The sequence below is a fragment of the Chiroxiphia lanceolata genome, chromosome 18 (assembly GCF_009829145.1).
Source record: "Chiroxiphia lanceolata isolate bChiLan1 chromosome 18, bChiLan1.pri, whole genome shotgun sequence".
Classification (NCBI taxonomy): Eukaryota; Metazoa; Chordata; class Aves; order Passeriformes; family Pipridae; genus Chiroxiphia; species Chiroxiphia lanceolata.
In genome coordinates, this window is record NC_045654.1 from 1,739,709 (window position 1) to 1,760,560 (window position 20,852).

Sequence of the window (20,852 nt, forward strand, 5' to 3'; positions counted from 1 at the left end):
CTGATTAGGGAAAATGGAGGGAAGAGGGAGAGATGTGGCTGCTGGGCTGGGGAAGAGCAGGAATCACTGAGCCAGATCTCCCAAGAGAGCTGAGTGATTAACTGGAGCGTTACCCCAAACAGTACCCAGATATCCCTTCCTGGGAATAAAAGGTGTTTGACAGAGCCAGAGTCAGGGCTGGGCTCCTCAGTGAGGCTGCTGAGGAGGGAATGGCTCTGCCCAAGGCAGGGGGATGGAACTGGATCATCTTTAAGGTCCCTTCCCATCCCTCCCCTGATCGAGCTGTTGGGGGGGGTGGACCAATTCCTCTCCCTGCCCAGCAGCTCCCCTTGGATCCCAGGGTGGGGGCAGACTGGTGGTACCACACAGACCTACAGGACTTCTGACCCTCGAGCCATCTGAAGAGCCAGAAGGCACAGAAATAATTAGGGAAGGGATCCACATCCCCTTTGAGGAGGTTTTGGACCACCTCCCCCCCATTTTCAGCCCAGCAGTGCTGGGCACACTCAGCCTGCTCAGAGCTCAAGGGGCCAGTGCTGGGCAGAGTTACCACTGTTAGGGCAGGGAGAGGGGCCAGGAACCTCCCCCAACGTGTACAGGACCTACCAAAGATGATGTAAATGATTTTAAGCCCCTTCTCTGTGAACAGGCCAGAAGAAAGACAAGAGCTGCTCCTCCCTCTCCAGGTTCTCCTCAGGCAGAGGCCAAGGGTTGTCACTAAACCACAGCTCCCTAAGTGCTTCCAAGCCTTTCCAACCATTTTTAGGAGGTTGTGATTCCTTCCCATGCCTTGGAACTAAGGAGTGGGGCTGCACTGAACCACTCTCCATCTCCTGGAGAAGGAGGAGCCCCAAGGAAGCCAAAGGATGGGTGAGGTGAACACACACACATGAGACAAGGACCAGAGTTTTATTTGAACACCGTGAGTCGAGAACAGCAGCAGCACCCCCGAGTCCATCCTGCCTCACATCAGCTCAGTGGGGGGCTGATACACTCTGGCTTGGAGTTGTTCCATCAGGAATCCATTCCCACTTTCAGGAGGCCAAATCCTTCCCTGCTCCTTCCTGGTTCCTGCTGCTGAGCTGCTCAGTTCTCATACTTGTGCTTGATGTGTTTCCACAGTTTCTGGGTGCAAAACAAAGGCTTTTCAGAGGTGCTGGGATAACATTTCACTCTAAAATGCTATTTTATAGTTTATGTTTCATAGTCACCCTGCCTTGGGAGGTGGTGAGGGAGCCCTGGACTGGATGTGAGGGTCACAGGGGGCTCCTGGCTTTTAGTCTGGACAGGGAGGAAGCTGCAGAACATCCCCTTCCCCCTGCTCTGGATTGGAGTATCCCAGTCACCCTGCCTTGAATTCCCACCCAGACCAGAGAGGGCAGTTCTGCTCCTGAAGCTATGGGAACAGAACAACCCTAGTCACAGAATCCTGGAATGGTTTGGAAGGGACCTTAAAGCCCACCCAGTCCCAACCCCTGCCATGGGCAGGGACACCTCCCACCAGCCCAGGTTGCTCCAAGCCCCGTCCAACCTGGCCTTGGACACTTCCAGGGATCCAGGGGCAGCCACAGCTTCTCTGGGCAACCTGTGCCAGGGTCTCCCCACCCTCACAGCCAACAATTCCTTCCAATATCCCATCTAACCCTGCCCTCTGGCAGTGGGAAGCCATTCCCTGTGTCCTGTCCCTCCATCCCTTGTCCCCAGTCCCTCTCCAGCTCTCCTGGAGCCCCTTTAGGCCCTGCAAGGGGCTCTCAGCTCTCCCTGGATCCTTCTTTTCCCCAGGGGAACAGGAAGCCTCTGTTTCTGCCCTGCACGTGACCCTGCGCCCAGCAGTCATTATCCCATCACAGTTGTGCTTGGGAACACAAGGACGATCTGATCCCTCTCACCGCAGCTCACCCCGGGACTCTGGTGCCGTGTCCCAGCACGACCTGGCAGCGCCCACGCCCTCCCTGTGCCCGGGGCCGCTGGGCCGAGCCGGGGGCACACAGAGCACAGAAGCAGCTCCTTCTCCCACTCCTGCTCCCACCGCCTCCCACGGCCCTTCCAGCGGCTCCGCAGCCGGGGGAGCCCAAGGACAGCCCGAAGCCGCGACCGCCGAGCGCCACGAGAGCCGTGGAGCCCCCCGGGCTGGGGCCACACCGCGGGGCCGGGGACGGCTTAGGGACAGCGTGGGGACGGCCCGGGACAGTTTCGGAACGGCCCAGGGACACGTTAGGAACAGTTTAGGAACGGCCCGGGACAGTTTAGGGACGGCCCAGGGACACGTTAGGAACAGTTCAGGGACGGCCCGAGGCCTGCCCCGGGCGGGGCGCACCGGGGCCGGCCTGACCTTCAGCGCGGGCCCGCGCGCCGGGGGCCTCTCCCGGCCTCTCCCCCCGCCTTACCCCCTCGTTGAGCTGCTCGAAGAGCGCGTCGGCGCCCTGGTCGAAGGCGCGCTCGAACAGGACGGCGCCCAGCACGACGGACAGCGCGAAGGTGGAGGTGCGGCGGAACAGCGCCCCGTACACCTGCCGCAGCAGCGCCATCTTGGCCGCGCGCACCGCGGCTGCGCGGGGGTTGATGGGGGGTGTAGGCGGTGCTGGGAGAGAGGGGCGCGGTGCTCTGCGTGAGCGCGGGGCATTGTGGGAGTTGTAGGCGGTGCCGTGTGAGCGCTGAGCGCGGGGTGCGAGACGCGCGGGGCATTTTGGGAGTTGTAGGCAGTGCCGGAGGTGCCGGGCGGTGGGCTCGGGGCGCGCGCGGGGCATTGTGGGAAGTGTAGGCGGTGCGGCGCTGGCCCGGCTGGAGGTGCGTGAGCGGGGCCTTGGGGAACGGGGGGGGGGGGGGGGGGGGGAACTCTGTGAGGGGGCCCTGTGAGGGCTCTGTGTAAGCGGTCGCTGTGAGGGAGCCGTGTGAGGGGTCCCTGTGAGGGATCCCTGTAAGGGCTCCGTGTAAGGGGTCGCGGTGAGGGGGCTGTGTGAGGGATCCCTGAAGGGGTCCGTGACGGGTCCATGTGAAGGCTCGGTGTGAGCACCCTGTGAGAGGTCGCTGTGAGGGGGGTCCCGCTCGGCCCCGTCCCGTCCTGCCCCCGTTCCCCTCAGCGGCCCCGCCGGGCAGCCCGAGGGTTTAGGTCCGGCTTTGTGCCTTGAAGCCAGCCCGGCCACGGCTGTGGGGGGACCCAGACCGGGCTGGGGTCTGAGGGGGCAGAGTCACCCCTGCCCTGCCCTGCCAGGGTGCCCTCCAGGGGTGACAGGGACACGAAGGGGTTGTGGTCACTGCCCTCTGCTCACCCCTGGCAGTTTGGGTGTTTTCTGGCAGTTTGGGGGTGTGGAGGGTGGTCGGTGACAGTGTGGGGTGAGAGGGAGAGTGGTGTGCACCTCATAAATCATGGAATTTGTGTTGTAAGGGACCTTAAAGCCCATCTCATTCCCACCCCCTGCCATGGGCAGGGACACCTCCCACTAGCCCAGGTTGCTCCAAGCCCCATCCAACCTGGCCTTGGACACTTCCAGGGATCCAGGGGCAGCCACAGCTTCTCTGTGCCAGAGGACCCTCGGGCTCCAGAGGCCTCGGGAACAGTGAGATGTGGCCCCATGTGGCAGAACAGAAGTGGGAACATTCCCTTTTGCCACCTTCTCCTCGTGTTTTTCTCTGTTTAACCTCAGTAAGGGCAAAGGCATCCCAGGGTGGCTCCAGCACAGATGGGACAGGGAGGCAAATTTGGGGTTAGGAAAGCAGGACAGACACTGGGGACTCAGGAATCCTAAAATTGAAGCTGTTCCCCCTCAGGGTTGTTGTTAAATGAACATCTACATGAAATTCCAGAGCAGACCCTCAAGTGACTCTGCTCTGTCGTTTTGTTTGTCTCACCCACTCAGAAATAGCACAAGGTCTGGCTGCAGAGTCACTTCTCCTGATTTATTTATGTTTGGTTCTCTCATGCAGCGACTGTGGGGATCTGTGGGATTTTTTCTGGGTTAGGGAAAAGCCTCTGCTCGTGCTGGAAGCCTGGAATGTGCCTGACACATTCCTGTGCTGTGTGTGGTGTTATACTTTTGGAATTACAGAATCTCCTGAGCTGGGAGGGACCCAAGAAGATCATCCAGTCCAACCCCTGGCCCTGCAGAGACACCCCAGCAATCCCACCCAGTCCCTGAAAACGTTGTCCAAACCCTCCTGGAGCTCTGGCAGCCTTGGGGCTGTGCCCACTGCCCTGGGGAGCCTGGGCAGTGCCCAACCAGCCCCTGGGGGAAGAACATTTCCCTGAGATCCAACCTGAGCCTGCCCTGACACAGCTCCAGCCATTCCCTGGATCCTGTCCCTGCTCACACAGAGCAGAGGTTGGAAAAGCTCAGTTGTTACTTTTCAAATGTAACTGCTCAGGATTATCTAAGACAAATCTCCCCAACAGCCCGTGAGTTGCTGTCACCGGGCAGGTTTGTGTATGGTTGGGCTGGTGTTGATCCCAAGTCGAGCCCTGGATTTCCAGAGGAAGGTGTCCCTGCCCATGGAAGGGGGTGGAATGAGGTGGGCTTTGAGGTGCCTTCCAACCCAACCCATTCCCCGATGATTCCACGACAGGACAAGGGGAAGTGGCTTCCCATTGCCAGAGGGCAGGGTTAGGTGGGATATTGGGAAGGAATTCCTCCCTGTGAGGTGGGGAAGGGCTGGGATTGAATTCCCAGAGAAGCTGTGGCTGCCCCTGGATCCCTGGAAGTGTCCAAGGCCAGGTTGGATCGAGCTTGGAGCAGCTTGGGCTGGTGGAAGGTGTCCCTGCCCATGGCAGGGGGTGGAATAAGCTGAGCTTTAAGTTCCCTTCCCACCCAAAGCATTCCATGATTTGCTCCAGGTAAATGGGAAGCAGGACCTGTCCCTCTGTCACTGGAAGGTGCCAGCAGACTCTGCTGCCAGCCCAAGGCTCCCTGCAGATCTGAGCCCATTTAAATTGGCAGCTGAGTGTCATAAGCTTGACACTTGGATTTAATTAACTTCACATCTGCCTGGATATCCAAAGGGGCTGGAATGGCCCCAGGCCTGGGCTGTGAGAAGGCAGGAAATTGAGGTCAGGGCCCAGCAGCAGCTCTTGGGGTTCCACCCAGGCCCAGACGAGTCCGTGTGTGCCCATTTCAGGGTCACCTTTCTCCCCCTGCCCGGTGAGACACCCCCCAAGAGTCCTGGATGAAATCTGTAGCTGGCACAGAGCACCGTGGAGTGTTTTGGCAGCAGCTGGAGAAGGGAAGACGTGGGATGGTGCACGGGAGATCTCGGTTGGAGTGGTCCCAAGCCCCTCACTGGCTGTGCCACACCTGGGAGGTGCCTCAGTGCTCCAGGAGGCACAGCAGAGGAGTCGTGTTATACTTTTATACAAGGCAAAGCCCCTGTGGGGTTTTTTTGTGTTTGCATTTGTTCAGGGACTCTTTCCAGCTGGCCCAGAGCCTGTCTGGAAGCGTTTGTGGCTGTGGAGGGTCCGGGGGTCTCAGCTCCTCAATTCAGTTGCAAATCAGGGTCTGGAGATGTTGAGAGGAAGCGGCAGAGCCGGGGCTGTGCTTTACAGGGCAGCTACATTTACTTTATTTCATAATGGCCAAGATGGATTTAATTAGGAACCATCTCTGTTCACAGCTGAATAATGCTCTTTGTTTATGGCTGGAGCTGTTTGGGGAGATGGAAATAGGCTGGTGCTGCTCAGAAGCAGCTTTGATTCCTCCGGACCCGCCGAGTGCTGGTGCTGCAGAGAGTTGGCAGAATCCAGCCAGATTTCCATGCAGTGGAATCCTTAAAAAGATGGGAATAAGTGTTGGGTGTGATCACTGGAGGGACAATCTCAGTGAGAATCCAACGCTCCTCTAATTGCTTTGCTCATTCCTTCGTCCCCTGCAATGGGAATTGCTTGGAGAATTTGGGAGCAGGCAGCTGTGGGATCTGCCTGGAATCTGTAGGAGCTTTCTGCTTTGTTTTTTGGGGGGGGGGGGAGGAGGGGGAGGAGCTTCTGCAATTATTGCTGTCGGGGTGATGAAAGGGAAAGTTTGAAACCCGATTTCAAAGGCTGGCTGCTGCTGGGCTTCCGCAGGCACAATTCCCTGGGAGAGCTCTGGAAACTTGTGTGGGACCACTGCAGAATCTCATTTGTTTTCCCTGTTTGCAGCATCTCTGCTTCTGCAGAGATGGAGTGCAGGAGCCAGAGCTGAGACAGGGAGCTTTTTATGTCACCAGGAACTTTGGGAGACTGTGGAATGAGATGTGAAAGAGGGATTTTTCGGTACTCAGAAGCAGAGCCTGCCAGTGGGCCAGACATGTTCCCTTTGGATTCCAGCAGCCCCACCACAGTGCAGCAAAGCTGGCTGGAAAACTCTGGGATGATCCAGTGAAGGATGAGGGAATTTATGGGTCCCTGTTCATTAAACAGAACTTGGGTTTGGTTTCTTGGGCTGCAGCAGGACAGTTTCAGACCTTAAGCCCTACGGAGCTGTTACAAATTCCATGCAGGAGCCAGGTTTGTGGATCAAGTTTGACCACCTCCAACAAGGTATTTCACCTGGAGAATCATGGAATGGTTTGGGTGGGTTGGGACATTAAAGCTCATCCAGTCCCACCCCCTGTCAAGGGCAGGAACACCTTCCACCAGCCCAGGTTGCTCCAAGCCCTGTCCAACCTGGCCTTGGACACTTCCAGGGATCCAGGGGCAGCCACAGCTTCTCTGGGCAACCTGTGCCAGGGCCTCCCCACCCTCCCAGCCAACAATTCCTTCCCAATCTCCCATCTCTCCCTGCCCTCTGGCAGTGGGAAGCCATTCCCTGTGTCCTGTCCCTCCATTCCTTGTCCCCAGTCCCTCTCCAGCTCTCCTGGAGCCCCTTTAGGCCCTGCAAGGGGCTCTCAGGTCTCCCTGGAGCCTTCTCTTCCCCAGGTGAACCCCCCCAGCTCTCCCAGCCTGGCTCCAGAGCAGAGGGGCTCCAGCCCTGGCAGCATCTCCGGGGCCTCCTCTGGACTCTCTCCAGCAGCTCCACGTCCTCCCTGTGCTCTTCCCCAGGGCTGGAGCAGCTCTGCAGGGGGGTCTCACCTGAGGGGGCAGAGGGGCAGAATCCCCCCTGCCCTGTGTCCCACGCTGGGGGATCAGCCCAGGGCACGGGGGGGGTTCTGGGTGCTGGGGCAGGTCCAGCCCCTCACCCACCAAGGAAAGGACCTTAAACCAACGAGGTTTCCAGTCCCGTTGGAGTCTCTGAGTGTTTCACCTTCAGTGTGGAGGTTTTCAAGCTGACTCAAAACAATCAGAAAATTATTCTATCAAATGCAGCTGGAGGCAGCTTCACCTGTGGTCTGAGGCCCCAGAGATTTCCAGCAATTTTCCTTTGAAGCAGCAGTTCTGGGGAGCAGGGAGTGTGGTGCCTGGATGGATGGATAGATGGATGGATGAATGGATGGATGGATGGCAGAAGGCTTGGCAGCCCTGCCTGAGCTTGGCACACCGGGCTCTGAGGGATTGCCTGGAGTTCTGCTCTTCCTGCTGAGCCTGAGGAATCATCTGGGAGGCTGTGATTGATTCTGGCCCTGTTTTATTTAGAAAATCTTTATTTCTTGTACTGCTCCCCGTGCCATTTTTTAAATGCATTTGGCTGTCAAGGTGTCAAAACGTGGAGAGTTGCTTTTGGAGTTTATCTCCCAGTCCATCCATCTTTGGCTTTCATCAGGTACCTTCATATCCCGCAGGAAGGAACTTGCAGCTCCTTCAGGGTGTCTGTGGCACCTCCAGCAGGGATATCCCACGGCATGGGTGCCTCAAAGGTAAAACACAGGCTGACCTCACCTGGAGCATGGATGGGAGCTCCCAAATTCTGTCCTGTCTCTCCTCAGTTCTCCTCGTCAGAGTCTCCAGGCTACACCTACATGTGTGATGTGCTTCCCTCTTCCCTGGGGGAGAAGGACCAGGAATCTCCAGGTTGTTTTCAGTGGCTGTGGAGTTGGGGTTCTTTTTTCCTGGCTGTAGGGCTGGTGTGACCTTAGTGCTGTGCTCGAGGCAGACACACCTTGGTGCCACAGGCTGGGGAGGGTGAGGGGAGCAGGCTGTGATGTGCAGGGCAAAAGGGGTGTCTGGGTGGGCTGAAGGCAATGTTATGTCCTGTGGTGTTTGCAGTGCAGCTTCCCACCTGCAGGACAGGTGAGATCAGCTTTTGTTTTATCTTTGAGGATAAAACAAGTATCTTTGCTGAGTTCCTTCCTTTCCTTGCTGAGGTGGACACGAGGGAATTTCCTTCCTCCTGTATGGCAGCTCGTGGAGATTGTGGTTCAAGGTCCCCAGGACCTCCAGCTCCTCCTGTTTGCACCCTGGATGGTTTCTGGTGCACCTTCCCTGGAGCCTTTGGCTCTCTGGATCTCTGTTTTGTGTGATCTGGACACAGGGAAGGAGAATTCTTCCAGCAGAGCTGTTGCTGCTTTGTGACAGAGATAAATGCAGATCCAAGCCTTGTCTCCCATGTGCAGGCAGCAGATCCTGCCCCAGCAGCCTGTGATGGACAAGGATATAAACTGCTGGGTCTCACCTCTCTCTCTGTCTGCCAAGCCCGAGCGATTTGAGTTCTCCCCCTTTGGAAGCAGGCGCTGTAAATCCTGGATCCTCCGTTCCCGTGGCTGGGTGCCGAGGAACTGCCTGATGGTTCCCAGGCCGTGCTGAGGCTGCTCTGCCAGCACAGAGATGGGGAAAAGGTACTTCTGTGACTACTGTGACAGGTCCTTCCAGGACAACCTGCACAACAGGAAGAAACACCTCAATGGAGTGCAGCATCTCCGGGCTAAGAGAGTCTGGTACGACTTATTCCGAGGTGGGTGCTCCCAGCTGTCTGCCACTCCCTTCCTGGGGCTGGGGAGGGGATGGATGAGGTGGGGCAGTGGGAATAGAAAATAAATCAGCACTGGTGGTTTATACACACTGATGACTCTGTGTGCCCTGATGCTGTTGCATCGAGCAGTCGCAGAGGCAAAACGGAGACAGGCTCTGACTTGTCTCACTTGTGAGTGCCACCTGAGGAATGCGGTGGGAATGTGCATCCAGGGTCTGAGAAGAGAGCAGGGCAGTGCATTCTGGCTGTAGCAAAGACTGAGTTTGGGTTCAGCTGGCTGTGAGACCATTGCCTGTGTGTTCCTGTGCTTCCTTGTGGTTCCTGAGCTGTTTGGGACAGGGCAGAGTGTTGCTGGGCACGGGGTCTTTACCTGCTCTCACCCGTTGTCCCCCCAGATGCCGCCGCTATCCTGCAGGAGGAGCAGACCAAGAAACCCTGTCGGAAGTTCCTGCAGACAGGTGAGGAGTTCTGAGGTGCAAATAAGTCCCTGAGCTCCAGCAGCTCCTTGGAGAGCCAGCCCAAGGCTGGAGTGAGGGGCTTGGGCCTGTGTGTCCAGCATCTGGCTCGGAGGGGTGATGGAAGTGGAGCTTGGGTTTGCCTGCCCAAGGCAGGATCTCCTGTGGGCAGGTCTCACGATGCTCTGTGGCTTTTCCGAGTTTGGAAAAGACCTTTAACATCACCAAGTGCACCCATCAACCCAGCACCACCATGTTCACCCTTAAACCACGTCTTCAAGTGCCACATCCACAAGTGTGTTTTTTAAACACTTCCAGGGGTGGTGACTCCTCCATTCCAATGCTTTACAACCCTTTCCATGAAAATTTTTTTCCTGATATCTAACCTAGTGGATTTGGAAATTGAAATTTGAATTTCCAAATCTCCCCATTTGTTCCAGGACAGTGTGATTTTGGGTCCAACTGCAGATTTTCCCACATGACAGAGCAGGACCTGGAGAAGCTGAGTGCTCAAGTTCAAGGTGAGTCCTCCAAAGAGGAAAGTCCAGGGGTCTCCTTGGAGGGGCAGTTGCTGCAGGGGGGGTTGTGCAGGCTGTGATCCTGCAGGGAGCCAGCAGAGCACGGATCCCTTGTGCCTTCCAGTGCTGTGTGAGCCTGGAGCCCGGGAATGCTGCTGTTTGTCCTGTGCTCCCTGCTCTGGAGCTGCTGGCACAGACACAAACCTGGAGCTGGGCTGTGCTGTTACCACTTGGCAGCAAGAGTCTGGAGTGGGCTTTGTGAGCCCTCGGGGTTTTACTCAGTCAGGGAATAAAAACTGTCAGCAGCAGAGGGCACTGGTACATCACTTCCCCTTAAATTTATGGATTGGATTTCCCCCCACCTCTCTGCCACTACCAGGGAGCTGCTGCTTCCACCTGTGGGAAGAGCGTCCTGCTGTGGGGCTGTGCTGAGGACAGGACAGGGGGTCTTGGATCCAGGAATGGTCTCTGCTCGTGTGGCTTTGGTGGAACTGAGGTGTGGGCAGAGGGTGGGTGGCACCTGCTCCCTGCTGGGAGTCTCCAGAGAACTTCTGAGCTTTCTCATTCTGGGACTACCACTTCTTTTCCCTAAAAGGGGTGACAGCTTTGTTTTCTTCATAGTGGTTGGAGAAAATCACAGAATCATGGGATGGTTTGGGTGGGAAGGGACCTTAAAGCTCAGCTTATTCCACCCCCTGCCATGGGCAGGGACACCTTCCACTAGCCCAGGTTGCTCCAAGCCCCGTCCAACCTGGCCTTGGACACTTCCAGGGAGTGTGAGTGAGGTGATGGTGGGAACTTGTGGAATGGTTGAGATCTCTGCTGGAGATCATCTGGTCCCAACCTGCCCTTGCTCCAAGCAGGGTGCTCAGGAGCACTTCCAGTTGTGTTTTGAATATCTCCAAGGCTGGAAACTCTGCAGCCTCTGTGGGCAACCTGAGCCAGTGTTTGACTATGTTCACAATAAAAAATATGTATTTTTTTAAATACTTAAATGGAAATTCCTTAAGGAAATTCCTGTATTTTGGGTTGTGCCCATTGTCTCTTGCCTTTGATGGATTCCCTCCAGTATGTCCAGTACAGGGAGCTCAGCACTGGGCACAGCACCCAGACATGGCCTCACAGTCCTCCTTGACCTGCTCCCAGTGCAGCCCAGCTTGGAGCAGCCCTGGTGCCCACCCTGCTCCCTGGAGCCAGCTGTTGGTCTGCCAATAGTCTGGAAAAACCAGGCTGAAGTTGGAAGTGTGTGTGTGAGATGTGAGATGTTGGGGGGGTGGGTTAGAGCCTCTCCCGGCCCCCTGCGGGATCCGATCTGGGGAGGCAGAGCTCGGGGAAGGCACCACGGAGCTGTTCCAGCGCTCTCCGTGCCGAGTCAGTGTGTGACTCCCCGGGGTGACTCTGGATCGATCTCTGATCCACGCTGGAATTGAATCAACCTCCGCGGGGACGGAGTGCTCCAGCCCTCCCCAGAGGGCAGTGCCTCCAGTCCAGCCCAAACCCTCTCCCTCCCGCTCCCTGCCGGGCCCCGGGGGCAGCACAGGGTGTCAGGAACCTGCGGCGTTCCCGGTCGGTGCCGGCTGTGCCTGCGGGGGAAGCGGGAGTTCCTCGGAGCGGAGCGGAGCTGCCGGGGAAGGCTGGCAGCTCCTGTGCGCTCGAGCAGCTTCCCCCGCCAATTACCCTGCTTATTGAATATTGACTGCAGTCAAACGGGTCGGCTCGGAGCGCTGGATTGGCTGCCGAGAGCCGCGTCCGGGGGGATTCCTTGGAAACCTTGTATTTGTGTTAGGAGTAAAACATTTAATTTACCAATTAGCCCTGAAGAGGCTGGCCGGGGAGCGGGGGGTGCCTGGTTGGGCAGTTCAGTCCTCACCTCTCGTGTGTGTGGCTCTATGAGAATCCCGTGTGAGAAGAGCATCACACAGACCCTCTCTGGGACCAGAGAGCTTGGAGGGGTTTGGTGGAGGGACAGGCTCAGCAGGACTCGGTGGGGGAGAGGTACAGCCCTTACCAGGGACAGCGGGTGCAGGGATCAGCCGCTGTTGGTGTGACATGGGGACACTGCGGCCGAGGCATCCGTGTCTCAGGTGCTGGGTTGAAGGCAGGCTCGCGTGTGGCAGGTTGTGTTACACACACAGGAGACAGGAAGGTCCCATTTGCATTCCCACCCACTCCTGGGGTTTCTGTGCACGAGCCATGCCAGGCTGCAGCCAGCAGGATGCCACAGCGTGGGCTGGAGCAGTGCTCTGGATCAGGCTCTCAGTGTCCACGGAGATTTCCCGGATGGGAGATTTTGACAGGCTTGGAGCTGGGGGTGGTTGGGGATTTGAGATGAGCAGAGAGGCTGGAAGCTCCAGAGCCTCCCCACCTTGTGCAGAGCCTGGTGTGACCGTGCTGGAGGTGACCAGGCTGGTGGGATAAAGGGAACAGTCTCCTGGTGGGTCCACAATGCTGCTTAACCCCCCTTTCCTCAGCTCTGGTGCAGGCAAAGCCTCATCTGACTTTTTTTCTAACACTGCTAAACCGTGATGACACTTTTTTTGTCATGTAAATATTGAACCTGCCCCTGAGTCTCCGGAGTGTTTGGTGTTGGTAGCTCACTAACAAGGCACTTTTATCACAGCCAAAGGAAACATTACATTGTCCTTAACATTTGGCCTTTTTAATGCAGAGAGTTCACCCTGTTGTTTGTGTAAGTCTTGTAGGTTAGGTAGGAAAATTTCTGGACGATTCCCTGTTCTAGAACAGCTTGGAGCGTGGCCTACTTTGGCTTCAGCATCTCTGCACCCTGTAGAATAGCCTCATCAAGAAGCAACAGTTTACACCTTCGGCAGGGAGGGAGAGATATTCCCAGCTGTTCCTGCATCAAAGCATTAGCCTGCTGCATCATTCATCAGCCAGACACTTCCAGGCTGTCATTTTAAGTAGAGTCATGTCAGAAAAAGTCACTGTCAAATTGCCATCTTCTTGCTCAGAGTTATTGGCTGCTCCTAATCCGTGTCCGTGGTGCAGGTGGGATCAACCCAGCCCGGGCTCTGATGAGCTCCAGCCAGGCAGGGCTGCGAGGGGAGGGCGAGGGCACAGCTGGGGGAGTGTTTCTGGTGTATCCATGAGATTGGAAGGACATGAGGGACCCTGCTGGGGTGGCTGGAGCCGACTGGTTCAACTGGGCGGTGAGCGGGAGGAGAGCTCACAGTCGGCTGGGAATGGTAACTTGTTCTGCTGCTCCTGGTGCAGGGATTCATCAGCCTCATCTCTCAGCCACAGTCTGGTGCTGTTCATGTGCTCTGGAGGAGTTTGGGGTCCCACATCACCCCCCCAGGGAGGCAGCTGAAGGATTTCATGAGCATCCCTTTGCTGGGTGACCCACCTGTCCTGGGGGTTCCATCTCCAGGGACAGAGATGAAGAGAACCCCTGGGAAAAGTTGCATAGGAAGGGAAGGTAAATGTGGGCTCCCACTCTGGCATCATTAGAGGTGCTTCACCAGTACAGACACTCTGTTAATTGGCTGTAATTAGACTGTGAAACAAACACCACGGTGAGGAGGAGGGGAAGCACCTTCACACCCGCTGCAGCCTGGCCACGTGTGGGGAGGAAGGGCTGGTAAAGGCCTTTCAGAGCTACTTCTTGGAATACCTGTTGGCATTCAGGGGGTGTTTCCAAGGTGGGTTTGGTAGTCCCTGGATGAGATGTGTGTGCTCCAGAGGAAGATGAGATGAAAGAATGACCTTTTTGATGGACGTGCATCAAGGCAGGAGAGTTGCCTGTCCCTGCTGCCCATTTCTGAGCCTGAGGGTCGGAATGCTCCGGAGCAATAACTCAGAGAGCAGTGAGAACAGGGAGTCAGCTGGATATCTTTCTAAGGGGGACATCTGGGGCCTCATTTATCCCAGTGTGAGCCTGAAGTGGTCCCACTGCATGCAGTGAACTCTTCTGGATGGGGCTGTAAGTTGTGGCTGCTCAAGTCCCTGGACTCCCACCAGTTCCTGATGTGGTGCTCAGGCTCCCTGCTCTGAACAGAGAGGCTTCATCTGCTTATTGTGTGTTCTGTGTTGGGCTCTGGAGCTGGATGAAGAGGAAATCTTAGTGGTAGGAAGAAGTGGGAGAGGTTTCTCTCCATGATTTTCTTCCCTGCCTCATCACAGCCGCTGCTGGTCCCCTTGCCAAGGTGGGATGTGCCCAGGTGCTCAGGAGATGGAGATGCCTGGAACAAAGGGAAGTAAGGTGGTCAAGGTTGCCAGGGAAGTCTAACCTGGGAACTGAACCTGGGTACCGTGAGTCTGAACAGTGCCCAGCTCTCCAGACTGAGCTTCCTGGCTCCCCATTCCCCACCTGGGCTGGGCGGGTGGCTGGGCTCACCCCAGGTAGTTCTGCTGGGGCTTTGATCCTTGGGAACAGCTGTAGGAGCCTGGAACAGCCCTGTCTCCAGCCTTATCAGTGGGTTGCAGAGCAGCACCTGGACATCAGGCCCACAGCAGGCTGTCTGTGGTGGCACCGAGCGCATCGTCGCCCTCCCAGCAGCACCAGATGAAAAGGCTGGATGACAAATTATCCATCTCCGGCTGCTCATTGTGTAGCACATTCCTGTCATCCTTATTAATATTCAACAGGCAGATGAATAATTGGTTGCCAGCACGAGGATGAAGTGATCCTTCACTCTGCCCAAGCAGTATTAATTTCACACCCTGTCTGGAAAGGTGTAATATTTTCCTTAAACGTGTGACATATGGTGGGTGGGTGTGGAGGGGGCTCCTGGGGGGCACGGCTGCAGCTGGCTCTGCTGGGCTGGCTGATCCCTAAATGGGATCAGGGATCCCCTGCTGGGCTGGGTGAGCAGGGCAGAGGGCCGTGACACACGGCTGCTTCTGCTTCCCTTTTGTTGTCAGCAGCGTTTGCTTTTCCGAGGGTCACGTTCCCTGTCGTGTTAGGTGGGAAGTTTCCACCAGGCTGGAGATGTGATCGCTGGGAGCGGCTCCTCGTCCCGCCCCGCCTGTCGTGCTGGCAGCAGCGTGGCTGTGGCAGCCACAGTGTCAAGGACTCCTGCTAGACCCTGTTCTCTGCCAGCTCCCTCCCTGCTGCTGGGGACACTGGGCAGTTCTGCTAACTGGACACCCCTGGAGCTGTGCCCAGTGGGAGGGACTGGTGAGCACTGGGCTGCCCCGCTGGCTCCGTGCCCTCTTGCCCGGGGAGGACAGAGTGTCTGCAGGACAGGTTTGTCTGCAGGTCCCCAGGGTGCTGGAGGAGTTGAAATGTTGGAAGGACCCTCACTGGACAGCAGAGGTTTCCTACTGTTTTCCTTCCTCATTCCTAACTTGCATGAGAAATATAAGACAAGGAGTAACGGGTTCAGACTGAAAGGGGGGGAATTTAGGTTCGATGTCAGGAGGGAATCCTTCCCTGTGAGGGTGGGGAGGCCCTGGCCCAGGTTGCCCAGAGAAGCTGTGGCTGCCCCTGGATCCCTGGAAGTGTCCAAGGCCAGGTTGGACGGGGCTTGGAGCAGCCTGGGCTAGTGGAAGGTGTCCCTGCCCATGGCAGGGGATGGAATGGAATGAGCTTTAAGGTCCCTTCCCACTCAAAGCTTTCCGTGCTCCAAGTGCAGGAGCTGGTCCCTTGGCTCCCTGTGCCCTGGCTCTGTCCCTGTGCTGGTGACAGCTCCTGCCCGGGCTCTGCAGGGCTGGGCACGTGTCACAGCAGGCACCGTGACCAGCCCTGACAGCAGCTCTGACATCCCTGTGCCGGCTGTAACTGCTCCCAGAACCTCCCAGGATCTCCTGGCCTGCCAGGGCTGCAGCCACCCGGACACATATCCCTGTCACTCCCACCTAATGGGGCAGAGGTGGCACAGTCCCTCCTGCCAGGTGGAAGCAGCTCCAGGCTCGGGGCCAGCCCAGGCTGTTTGAGGCGAGGATGAGGATGATCTGCCCCGGGGGGAGATGTCACTCAGTGCCACTGTGCTGGCTTAGCCCTCGTCCCTGGCTCTGCCTGGCTGGAGCTATCACCAGGGATGACTCCAAGCGTCAGATGGCAGGAGGGCAGAGGAGGAGGAGGGACTGCCACTGTTCCATACTCTCTCCACCACAGGAAACCGTACAGGGTAATGAGCAGCAGGTTTAATGGAGTGAAAGGACTGCAGCACCAGGGTCTGGTGGCCTCCCGGCCCTCCCTCTGATCCAGCTCTCCCTGATGTCTCCCTCTCTCAACCAGGGGAGAAGAGGCTGAAGGAGCTGCGGCAGGAGGGAGCAGATATCCCACCTGGCACCATCGAGGACTGGCTGGAGAAGAGAGCCCAGAGACTGAGTGCAGCTCAGAGCAACAGGTACAGGAGTCTGGGATCACCTGGGTGTGCTCTGGCTGCTGCTGCTGCGCCTCAGGATGCAGGGGGGGATCCCACAGCAGGGGTGGGAAGGGGGAAGGTGCGGGTTATCAGAGATCCCACTCCATGGGAGTGATCATTGAACACCCCTCCAGCACACATGAGGGGCACGTGTGTGGATCCAGCCCTGCCTGCCCATGTCAGAGACGTGTCCACACATGTCCCTATGTGCCAGGGGACAGTCCAGGCCTTGAGAACAAGCCACACCGTGGCTTGGCTCCGTGCTGTCTGCAGGGTGCACAGACACTCCTGCAAGGACAATGCCCACGTGCTGCCAAGTTATTAATGCAGAGTTTGGTGGCAGGGGCCTGGTCTCATCTGTTGACAGCTCCCCCACCCCTGCCTGCTCTCCCTGCCAGGGGGAGGGTGGAACTGGCTCCTCCTCACAGTATCCACTCGGATTCCGTGCTGGCTGTTTCCCGGCTCACCTGACTGTGCCGCAGGCTTAATGGGATGACATTTGGGCACGTGCCAAATCTCTCTTTTGTTCTTTCTCTGTTTGCTCCTGTCCTCTCCCTGTTTGGCCTGGGCAGGATCTTCCTTCTGATGCTTGTCTGGGCTTGTTGCTGTGTGATTGTTCTGTCCCTCAGCTCAGCTGCCCTTGGCCTTGCAGTGGTACCCACATTCCAACCCCTACACTTCATTTGCCCACTCTGCTTGTCCTGCCCGTGAATCCCTGGATCTTGGGGTGGATCAGCTCTTACAAAAGATAGCCATCCCTGTTCCCAGAGGGATTTCCTCAGAGGATCATACTCAGAGGAATGTCCAGACCTTCAGAACTTGGTCCCTGTGGCCTCCATAGATGCCCAAAATTTCCAGGGTTGTTGCCTTTTCCCCAGCCTCCCCATCCCTGCAGGCTCAGAAACCATCTGCTACGGGAGCTGAACACCAACTATTTAAACTTCCCTTCCTCTACCCAGCCTTTCCAGTGCCTGGCCCTGTCACCTCTCTTCTCCCCTTGTGCTCTGCAGCCCCACATTCTCCTTCTGAAGCTGTTCTGCATTGCCAGGGCCTGTTTCCAGCAGGTCCCTGTGCTCCGGGTTCCTGGGGAGTCCACTGTGTCCCTCCTGAAAGCACTTTTAAGGGCAAGGATCTCCCTCTCCCCCCTGCAGCCCTCGAGGTTCCTGAAATGTGAGGATCCTTTGCACCACACTGGACTAGCAGTCCATGTCCATGGATGGGGAGCTGCCCCACTGCCTTCCACCTTTTCCTGTCCCAGCCCTCCGTTTGGAATCTTCCACCTGGTGCCTGTTTCCCAAGTCAGGCTGTGCCTTTGTTTTTTTGAGAGCTGAGATGGAGCTGCAGGGAGTTCCTGGGGCTTGGAGCACCCTGGGCTAGTGGAAGGTGTTCCTGCCCATGGCAGGGGTGGAAGGAGATGAGCTTTAAGAGCTTTAAGGTCCCTTCCCACCCAACCAGCCTGTGATTCCATGGTTCTCTTGGCAGTGGAGCTCTGCCAGGGTGGGACTGATTTTTACCCTGATTTCCAAGGGAAACAGAGTGTTGATTTCCATCAGAAACAAAACTTGCTGATTTCCATCAGAAGAGGGTCTGAGGCCTCAAAGCCTCTGAGATACCACAGGTTTCATGAGCCTGGGAGAGGCCAAAGGGGAGGGATCCCCTTAACACCTTCTAAGGAAAATACTCTTGACCTTGCTCGACACTGGAGGATCCACATGGGACAACAGCTCCAGCTGTAGGCAAACCTTTGATAGCACTTGTAGCTTATGAGGCCCCAGGGAATTGAGAACCCAGGCAGCATCTTCCCTATTGATTAGTGCTGCTGCTCACGGAGCAGCTCGTTAGGTGATGGCTGTGCTGTTCCACCCTGCAGCATTCCCTCGTCCTGAGCCACAGGGCTGGGCTGTGACACCAAACACCCCTTCCCCGAGGGGCTGCTGTGTCCTCACAGTCCTGTCTCATCCAGGGGATTCTCTGGAGAATCCCCATCCCGGGGATAAACCTTCAGCTGAGTGACTTTGCCCTGTGTTAGTTGGCTGGAAAACGCTCCGCTCCTGGAGCTGGCTCTGGGCCAGGGCAGCGGCCCCGCAGGGAGGGGAGGGTGCTGCTGCTCCCTGGAGTTATGTAAAACAGTTTGATTAGGTTTCTCCTGGCATAACAATTAAAAAGATTCATCAGGATCCGAGGCAGAGGCCTGAGAAGCTGCAAGGCTGCTGTCAGGGCTTGTGGGAGAGAACAAATGAGCTTCCTGCACTCAGGAATTAATGCAAAGGGTACGTTTGCCATGAATTTAAACCTGCCCAGGTCAAGCTGGAGACGAAGTGATGCTTCTTGCTCTTGCATTTCAGCCCAGTGTGGTGTTTGCAGGGGCCTCAACCAGTAAACCCGAGGGAGAGAGGCAGGGACAAAGTGATTCCCAGGCCGAGGGGCGGAGGAGGAGGAGGCCTGTTCCCTCTGCTGAAGGGTCCTTGGGTGAAAACACCCCGTTGGTTTGGCAGCTCCTCCATTTCCGAGGGGTCCTTGTCCTTTAGGAAGTGCACAGCTGGGCTGGGATTTGGGCTGCTTGGGAAGAAACATCTGCTGGTTCTGTTTGTTCCTCTCCCAGCTCAGCTGTGGGAGGAGTGGGGAGCAGAGGGGACAGGGCCAGCCCTGCTCCCAGTACCCGGCTGTGCCTGCTGCCACTGCCTCTCGGGGGGGCTGTGCCTGCTCACCCCCCCTCGGTGCTCCCACCGGAGTTTCCACTGGCAGGCACTGCTTTAGGGAGCACTGGCTGCTCAGATGGGCTGGGGATGGTTACACAGCCGGCCTGGGGCTGGATTTGGGATGGGGGGGTGGGGATATCCCCACTTGGTGATAACCAAACCCCTCCTCTACTGGAGGGGGCACAGGGAAGCCCAGCCCAAGCCTGGCCTTGCTGCCCAACTGAGACCCCCCATCTCACCCCGTCCCTTTCCATCTCCCCCTCACAGTGCTCTTCCCGAGAAACCGGCGCCGTTCCAGTACCCTCCGGGCTGGCCCCCCGTGCAGGAGCTACCCCCGTCCCTGCAGGCCCCCCCGCCCGGGGGGTGGCCAGTGCCCCCCACCCTGCAGTGGGGCTGAGGAGGGGCACCCCCGGAGCGTGGCTGGGGCTGGAGTCCTGTCTGTGCCCCGGGAAAGGGACGGAGTTATTTTATACCAATAAAACCCTTCCCCCTCCCTCGCAACCTGTGCCTGTCGTGTTCCTGCTCTCCCGCAGCCTCCCCTGGGCTCAGCTGCTCCGAGGTTGTCTCCCTGCCTCTGGAATGTGGATCTGTGCTCAGCAGAGCTCCGGCCCTGCTCAGGGGCTGTGTGCTGTCACCTGGAGCAGACATTCCCTGTTTCCCGGGGCAGGATCCATCCCCTCGGAGCGCTGCGGTCTGCACTGCCTGCTCTCAGTCCAGCTCCACGCTGGGCTCCGTGATCCAGGCTGGAGAAGGGAGCTGCAACCAGGCTTTTGGAATTGATGTTTAATTTCCTCGGGTGTTTATGACTTATACTGGTTCCTGATAAATCCTGGGTGTGAAGCTGCCTGTGTCCAGGAGCTCCTGGTGAAGAGCCTGGGGAGCCCCCTCAGCCCTGCTCCTACTCCTGCTGTGCTGGGGGCGAGGGGCAAGGAGGGAAAATATCCCCAGGTTTCTCCATAGGGAGAGTTTCACTGACTTATCTCTCCTCACCAGGAAAGGGGTGGATGAGGGAGGCCCTTGGCTTTCTCAGCAAGGGAAGTGGGTGCTCCAGCTTCCCTGGGTGAGGGGGGATCCTGTCCAGCAGCATCCCGGGATGCAGCTCTCTGGCAGTGGGGCTGTCCAGGAGGGCTGTGCCCGCTGCCAGTGCATTCCAGGTTTGGCTGGGCACGGAGCTGGTGGGTCCAGATTCATGAAGAGCAGGGGCAGGAGCCAACTGCCTGTGGCCAAATCCCGCCTGGATCACGCTGCCACCGGAGCAGGGCAGAGCTCCCGCCTCGGGATGTGATGGCAAATTGTCACGGGAGCGTCAGCCCCTGGGACCCAGCTCTGACAGGAGCAGGGACTGGATGTGACAGAAGCCTGGAAACAGCCTTGGCCGGAGCCTGGAGGAGCTCTGAGCCAAACTAGAGGTGTTTGTATGCTTCCAGCAGGAGCCCTGGGCTTGCTGGAGGGCGGGAGCACAGGGCCTGGGCTCCAAGGATGCAGGATCAGCCCCGTGTCCCATCCTCACTTCCCTGTGCAGGAGGGTAACAAACATCCATTTGGGAGTGAATTTGGGGGTGAATCAGGGTCCCTTGGAGCACCTCCAATGCAGAGGAACCCCGGGACCTGTGGGATGCTGGCGTGCTCTGGAGTGGGAGCATGAGCTGTGCCTGCTCTCTCCAAGCTTGGAAGTGCATCCCTGCACCCCCAGCCTGGCTCGGGGGAGAACCCCAAGGAGCTGGGGAATGCTGGGGGGCTCAGCCTGTCCCCCTCAAGCCCTGCTGACTGGAGGGGGACAGTGGCAGCAGGAGCTGGGACATGGACACCCAGTGAGGACACCAGCACTGACGGATCAAGGAACTCCCACTCTTGTCTCTCCCACAGACTTTTTTGTTTCCCAGTCAAGCATCAAAATCCTTCCCTGCTCCTCACCTGGGTTTGGAGCTGTGCTTCCATCAGCCCCCCAGGCCCGTCCCTGCTCCATGTGCTCCAGTCCTGGTGGGTTTTCCAGCTGATCCAGGAGGTGTTGCTTTACTCAACGCTCCCAAACTTCACA

The 20,852-nt window shown here is 57.5% G+C and overlaps 3 protein-coding genes across 8 annotated transcripts in view; 2 read left to right on the plus strand and 1 right to left on the minus strand.

Annotated features, from left to right (window-relative positions):
- Positions 1-15,640, plus strand: part of ASCC2 (activating signal cointegrator 1 complex subunit 2) — a 45,785-nt gene extending 30,145 nt beyond the window's left edge. For all 6 annotated transcript variants that reach the window (XM_032705600.1, XM_032705598.1, XM_032705601.1 and 3 more), the window contains exons 20-21: positions 5,447-5,452; positions 15,618-15,640. The gene's annotated coding sequence lies outside the window, so the exon portion shown is untranslated. The remainder of the gene's footprint in view (positions 1-5,446; positions 5,453-15,617) is intronic.
- LOC116795706 (cytochrome b-c1 complex subunit 9) lies at positions 889-2,576 on the minus strand. The gene is made up of 2 exons (XM_032705604.1): positions 2,388-2,576; positions 889-1,125 (listed from the first exon to the last, which is right to left on the minus strand). The coding sequence occupies exons 1-2, from the start codon at positions 2,526-2,528 to the stop codon at positions 1,087-1,089; spliced, it is 180 nt and encodes a 59-aa protein (XP_032561495.1). The 5' UTR covers positions 2,529-2,576; the 3' UTR covers positions 889-1,086.
- ZMAT5 (zinc finger matrin-type 5) lies at positions 2,659-19,315 on the plus strand. The gene is made up of 6 exons (XM_032705603.1): positions 2,659-2,787; positions 8,569-8,792; positions 9,206-9,268; positions 9,706-9,786; positions 15,986-16,097; positions 19,082-19,315. Exons 2-6 carry the CDS (start codon positions 8,666-8,668, stop codon positions 19,209-19,211), a joined length of 513 nt encoding a protein of 170 aa, XP_032561494.1. The 5' UTR covers positions 2,659-2,787; positions 8,569-8,665; the 3' UTR covers positions 19,212-19,315.
- The last annotated feature ends 1,537 nt before the right edge of the window (positions 19,316-20,852 follow it).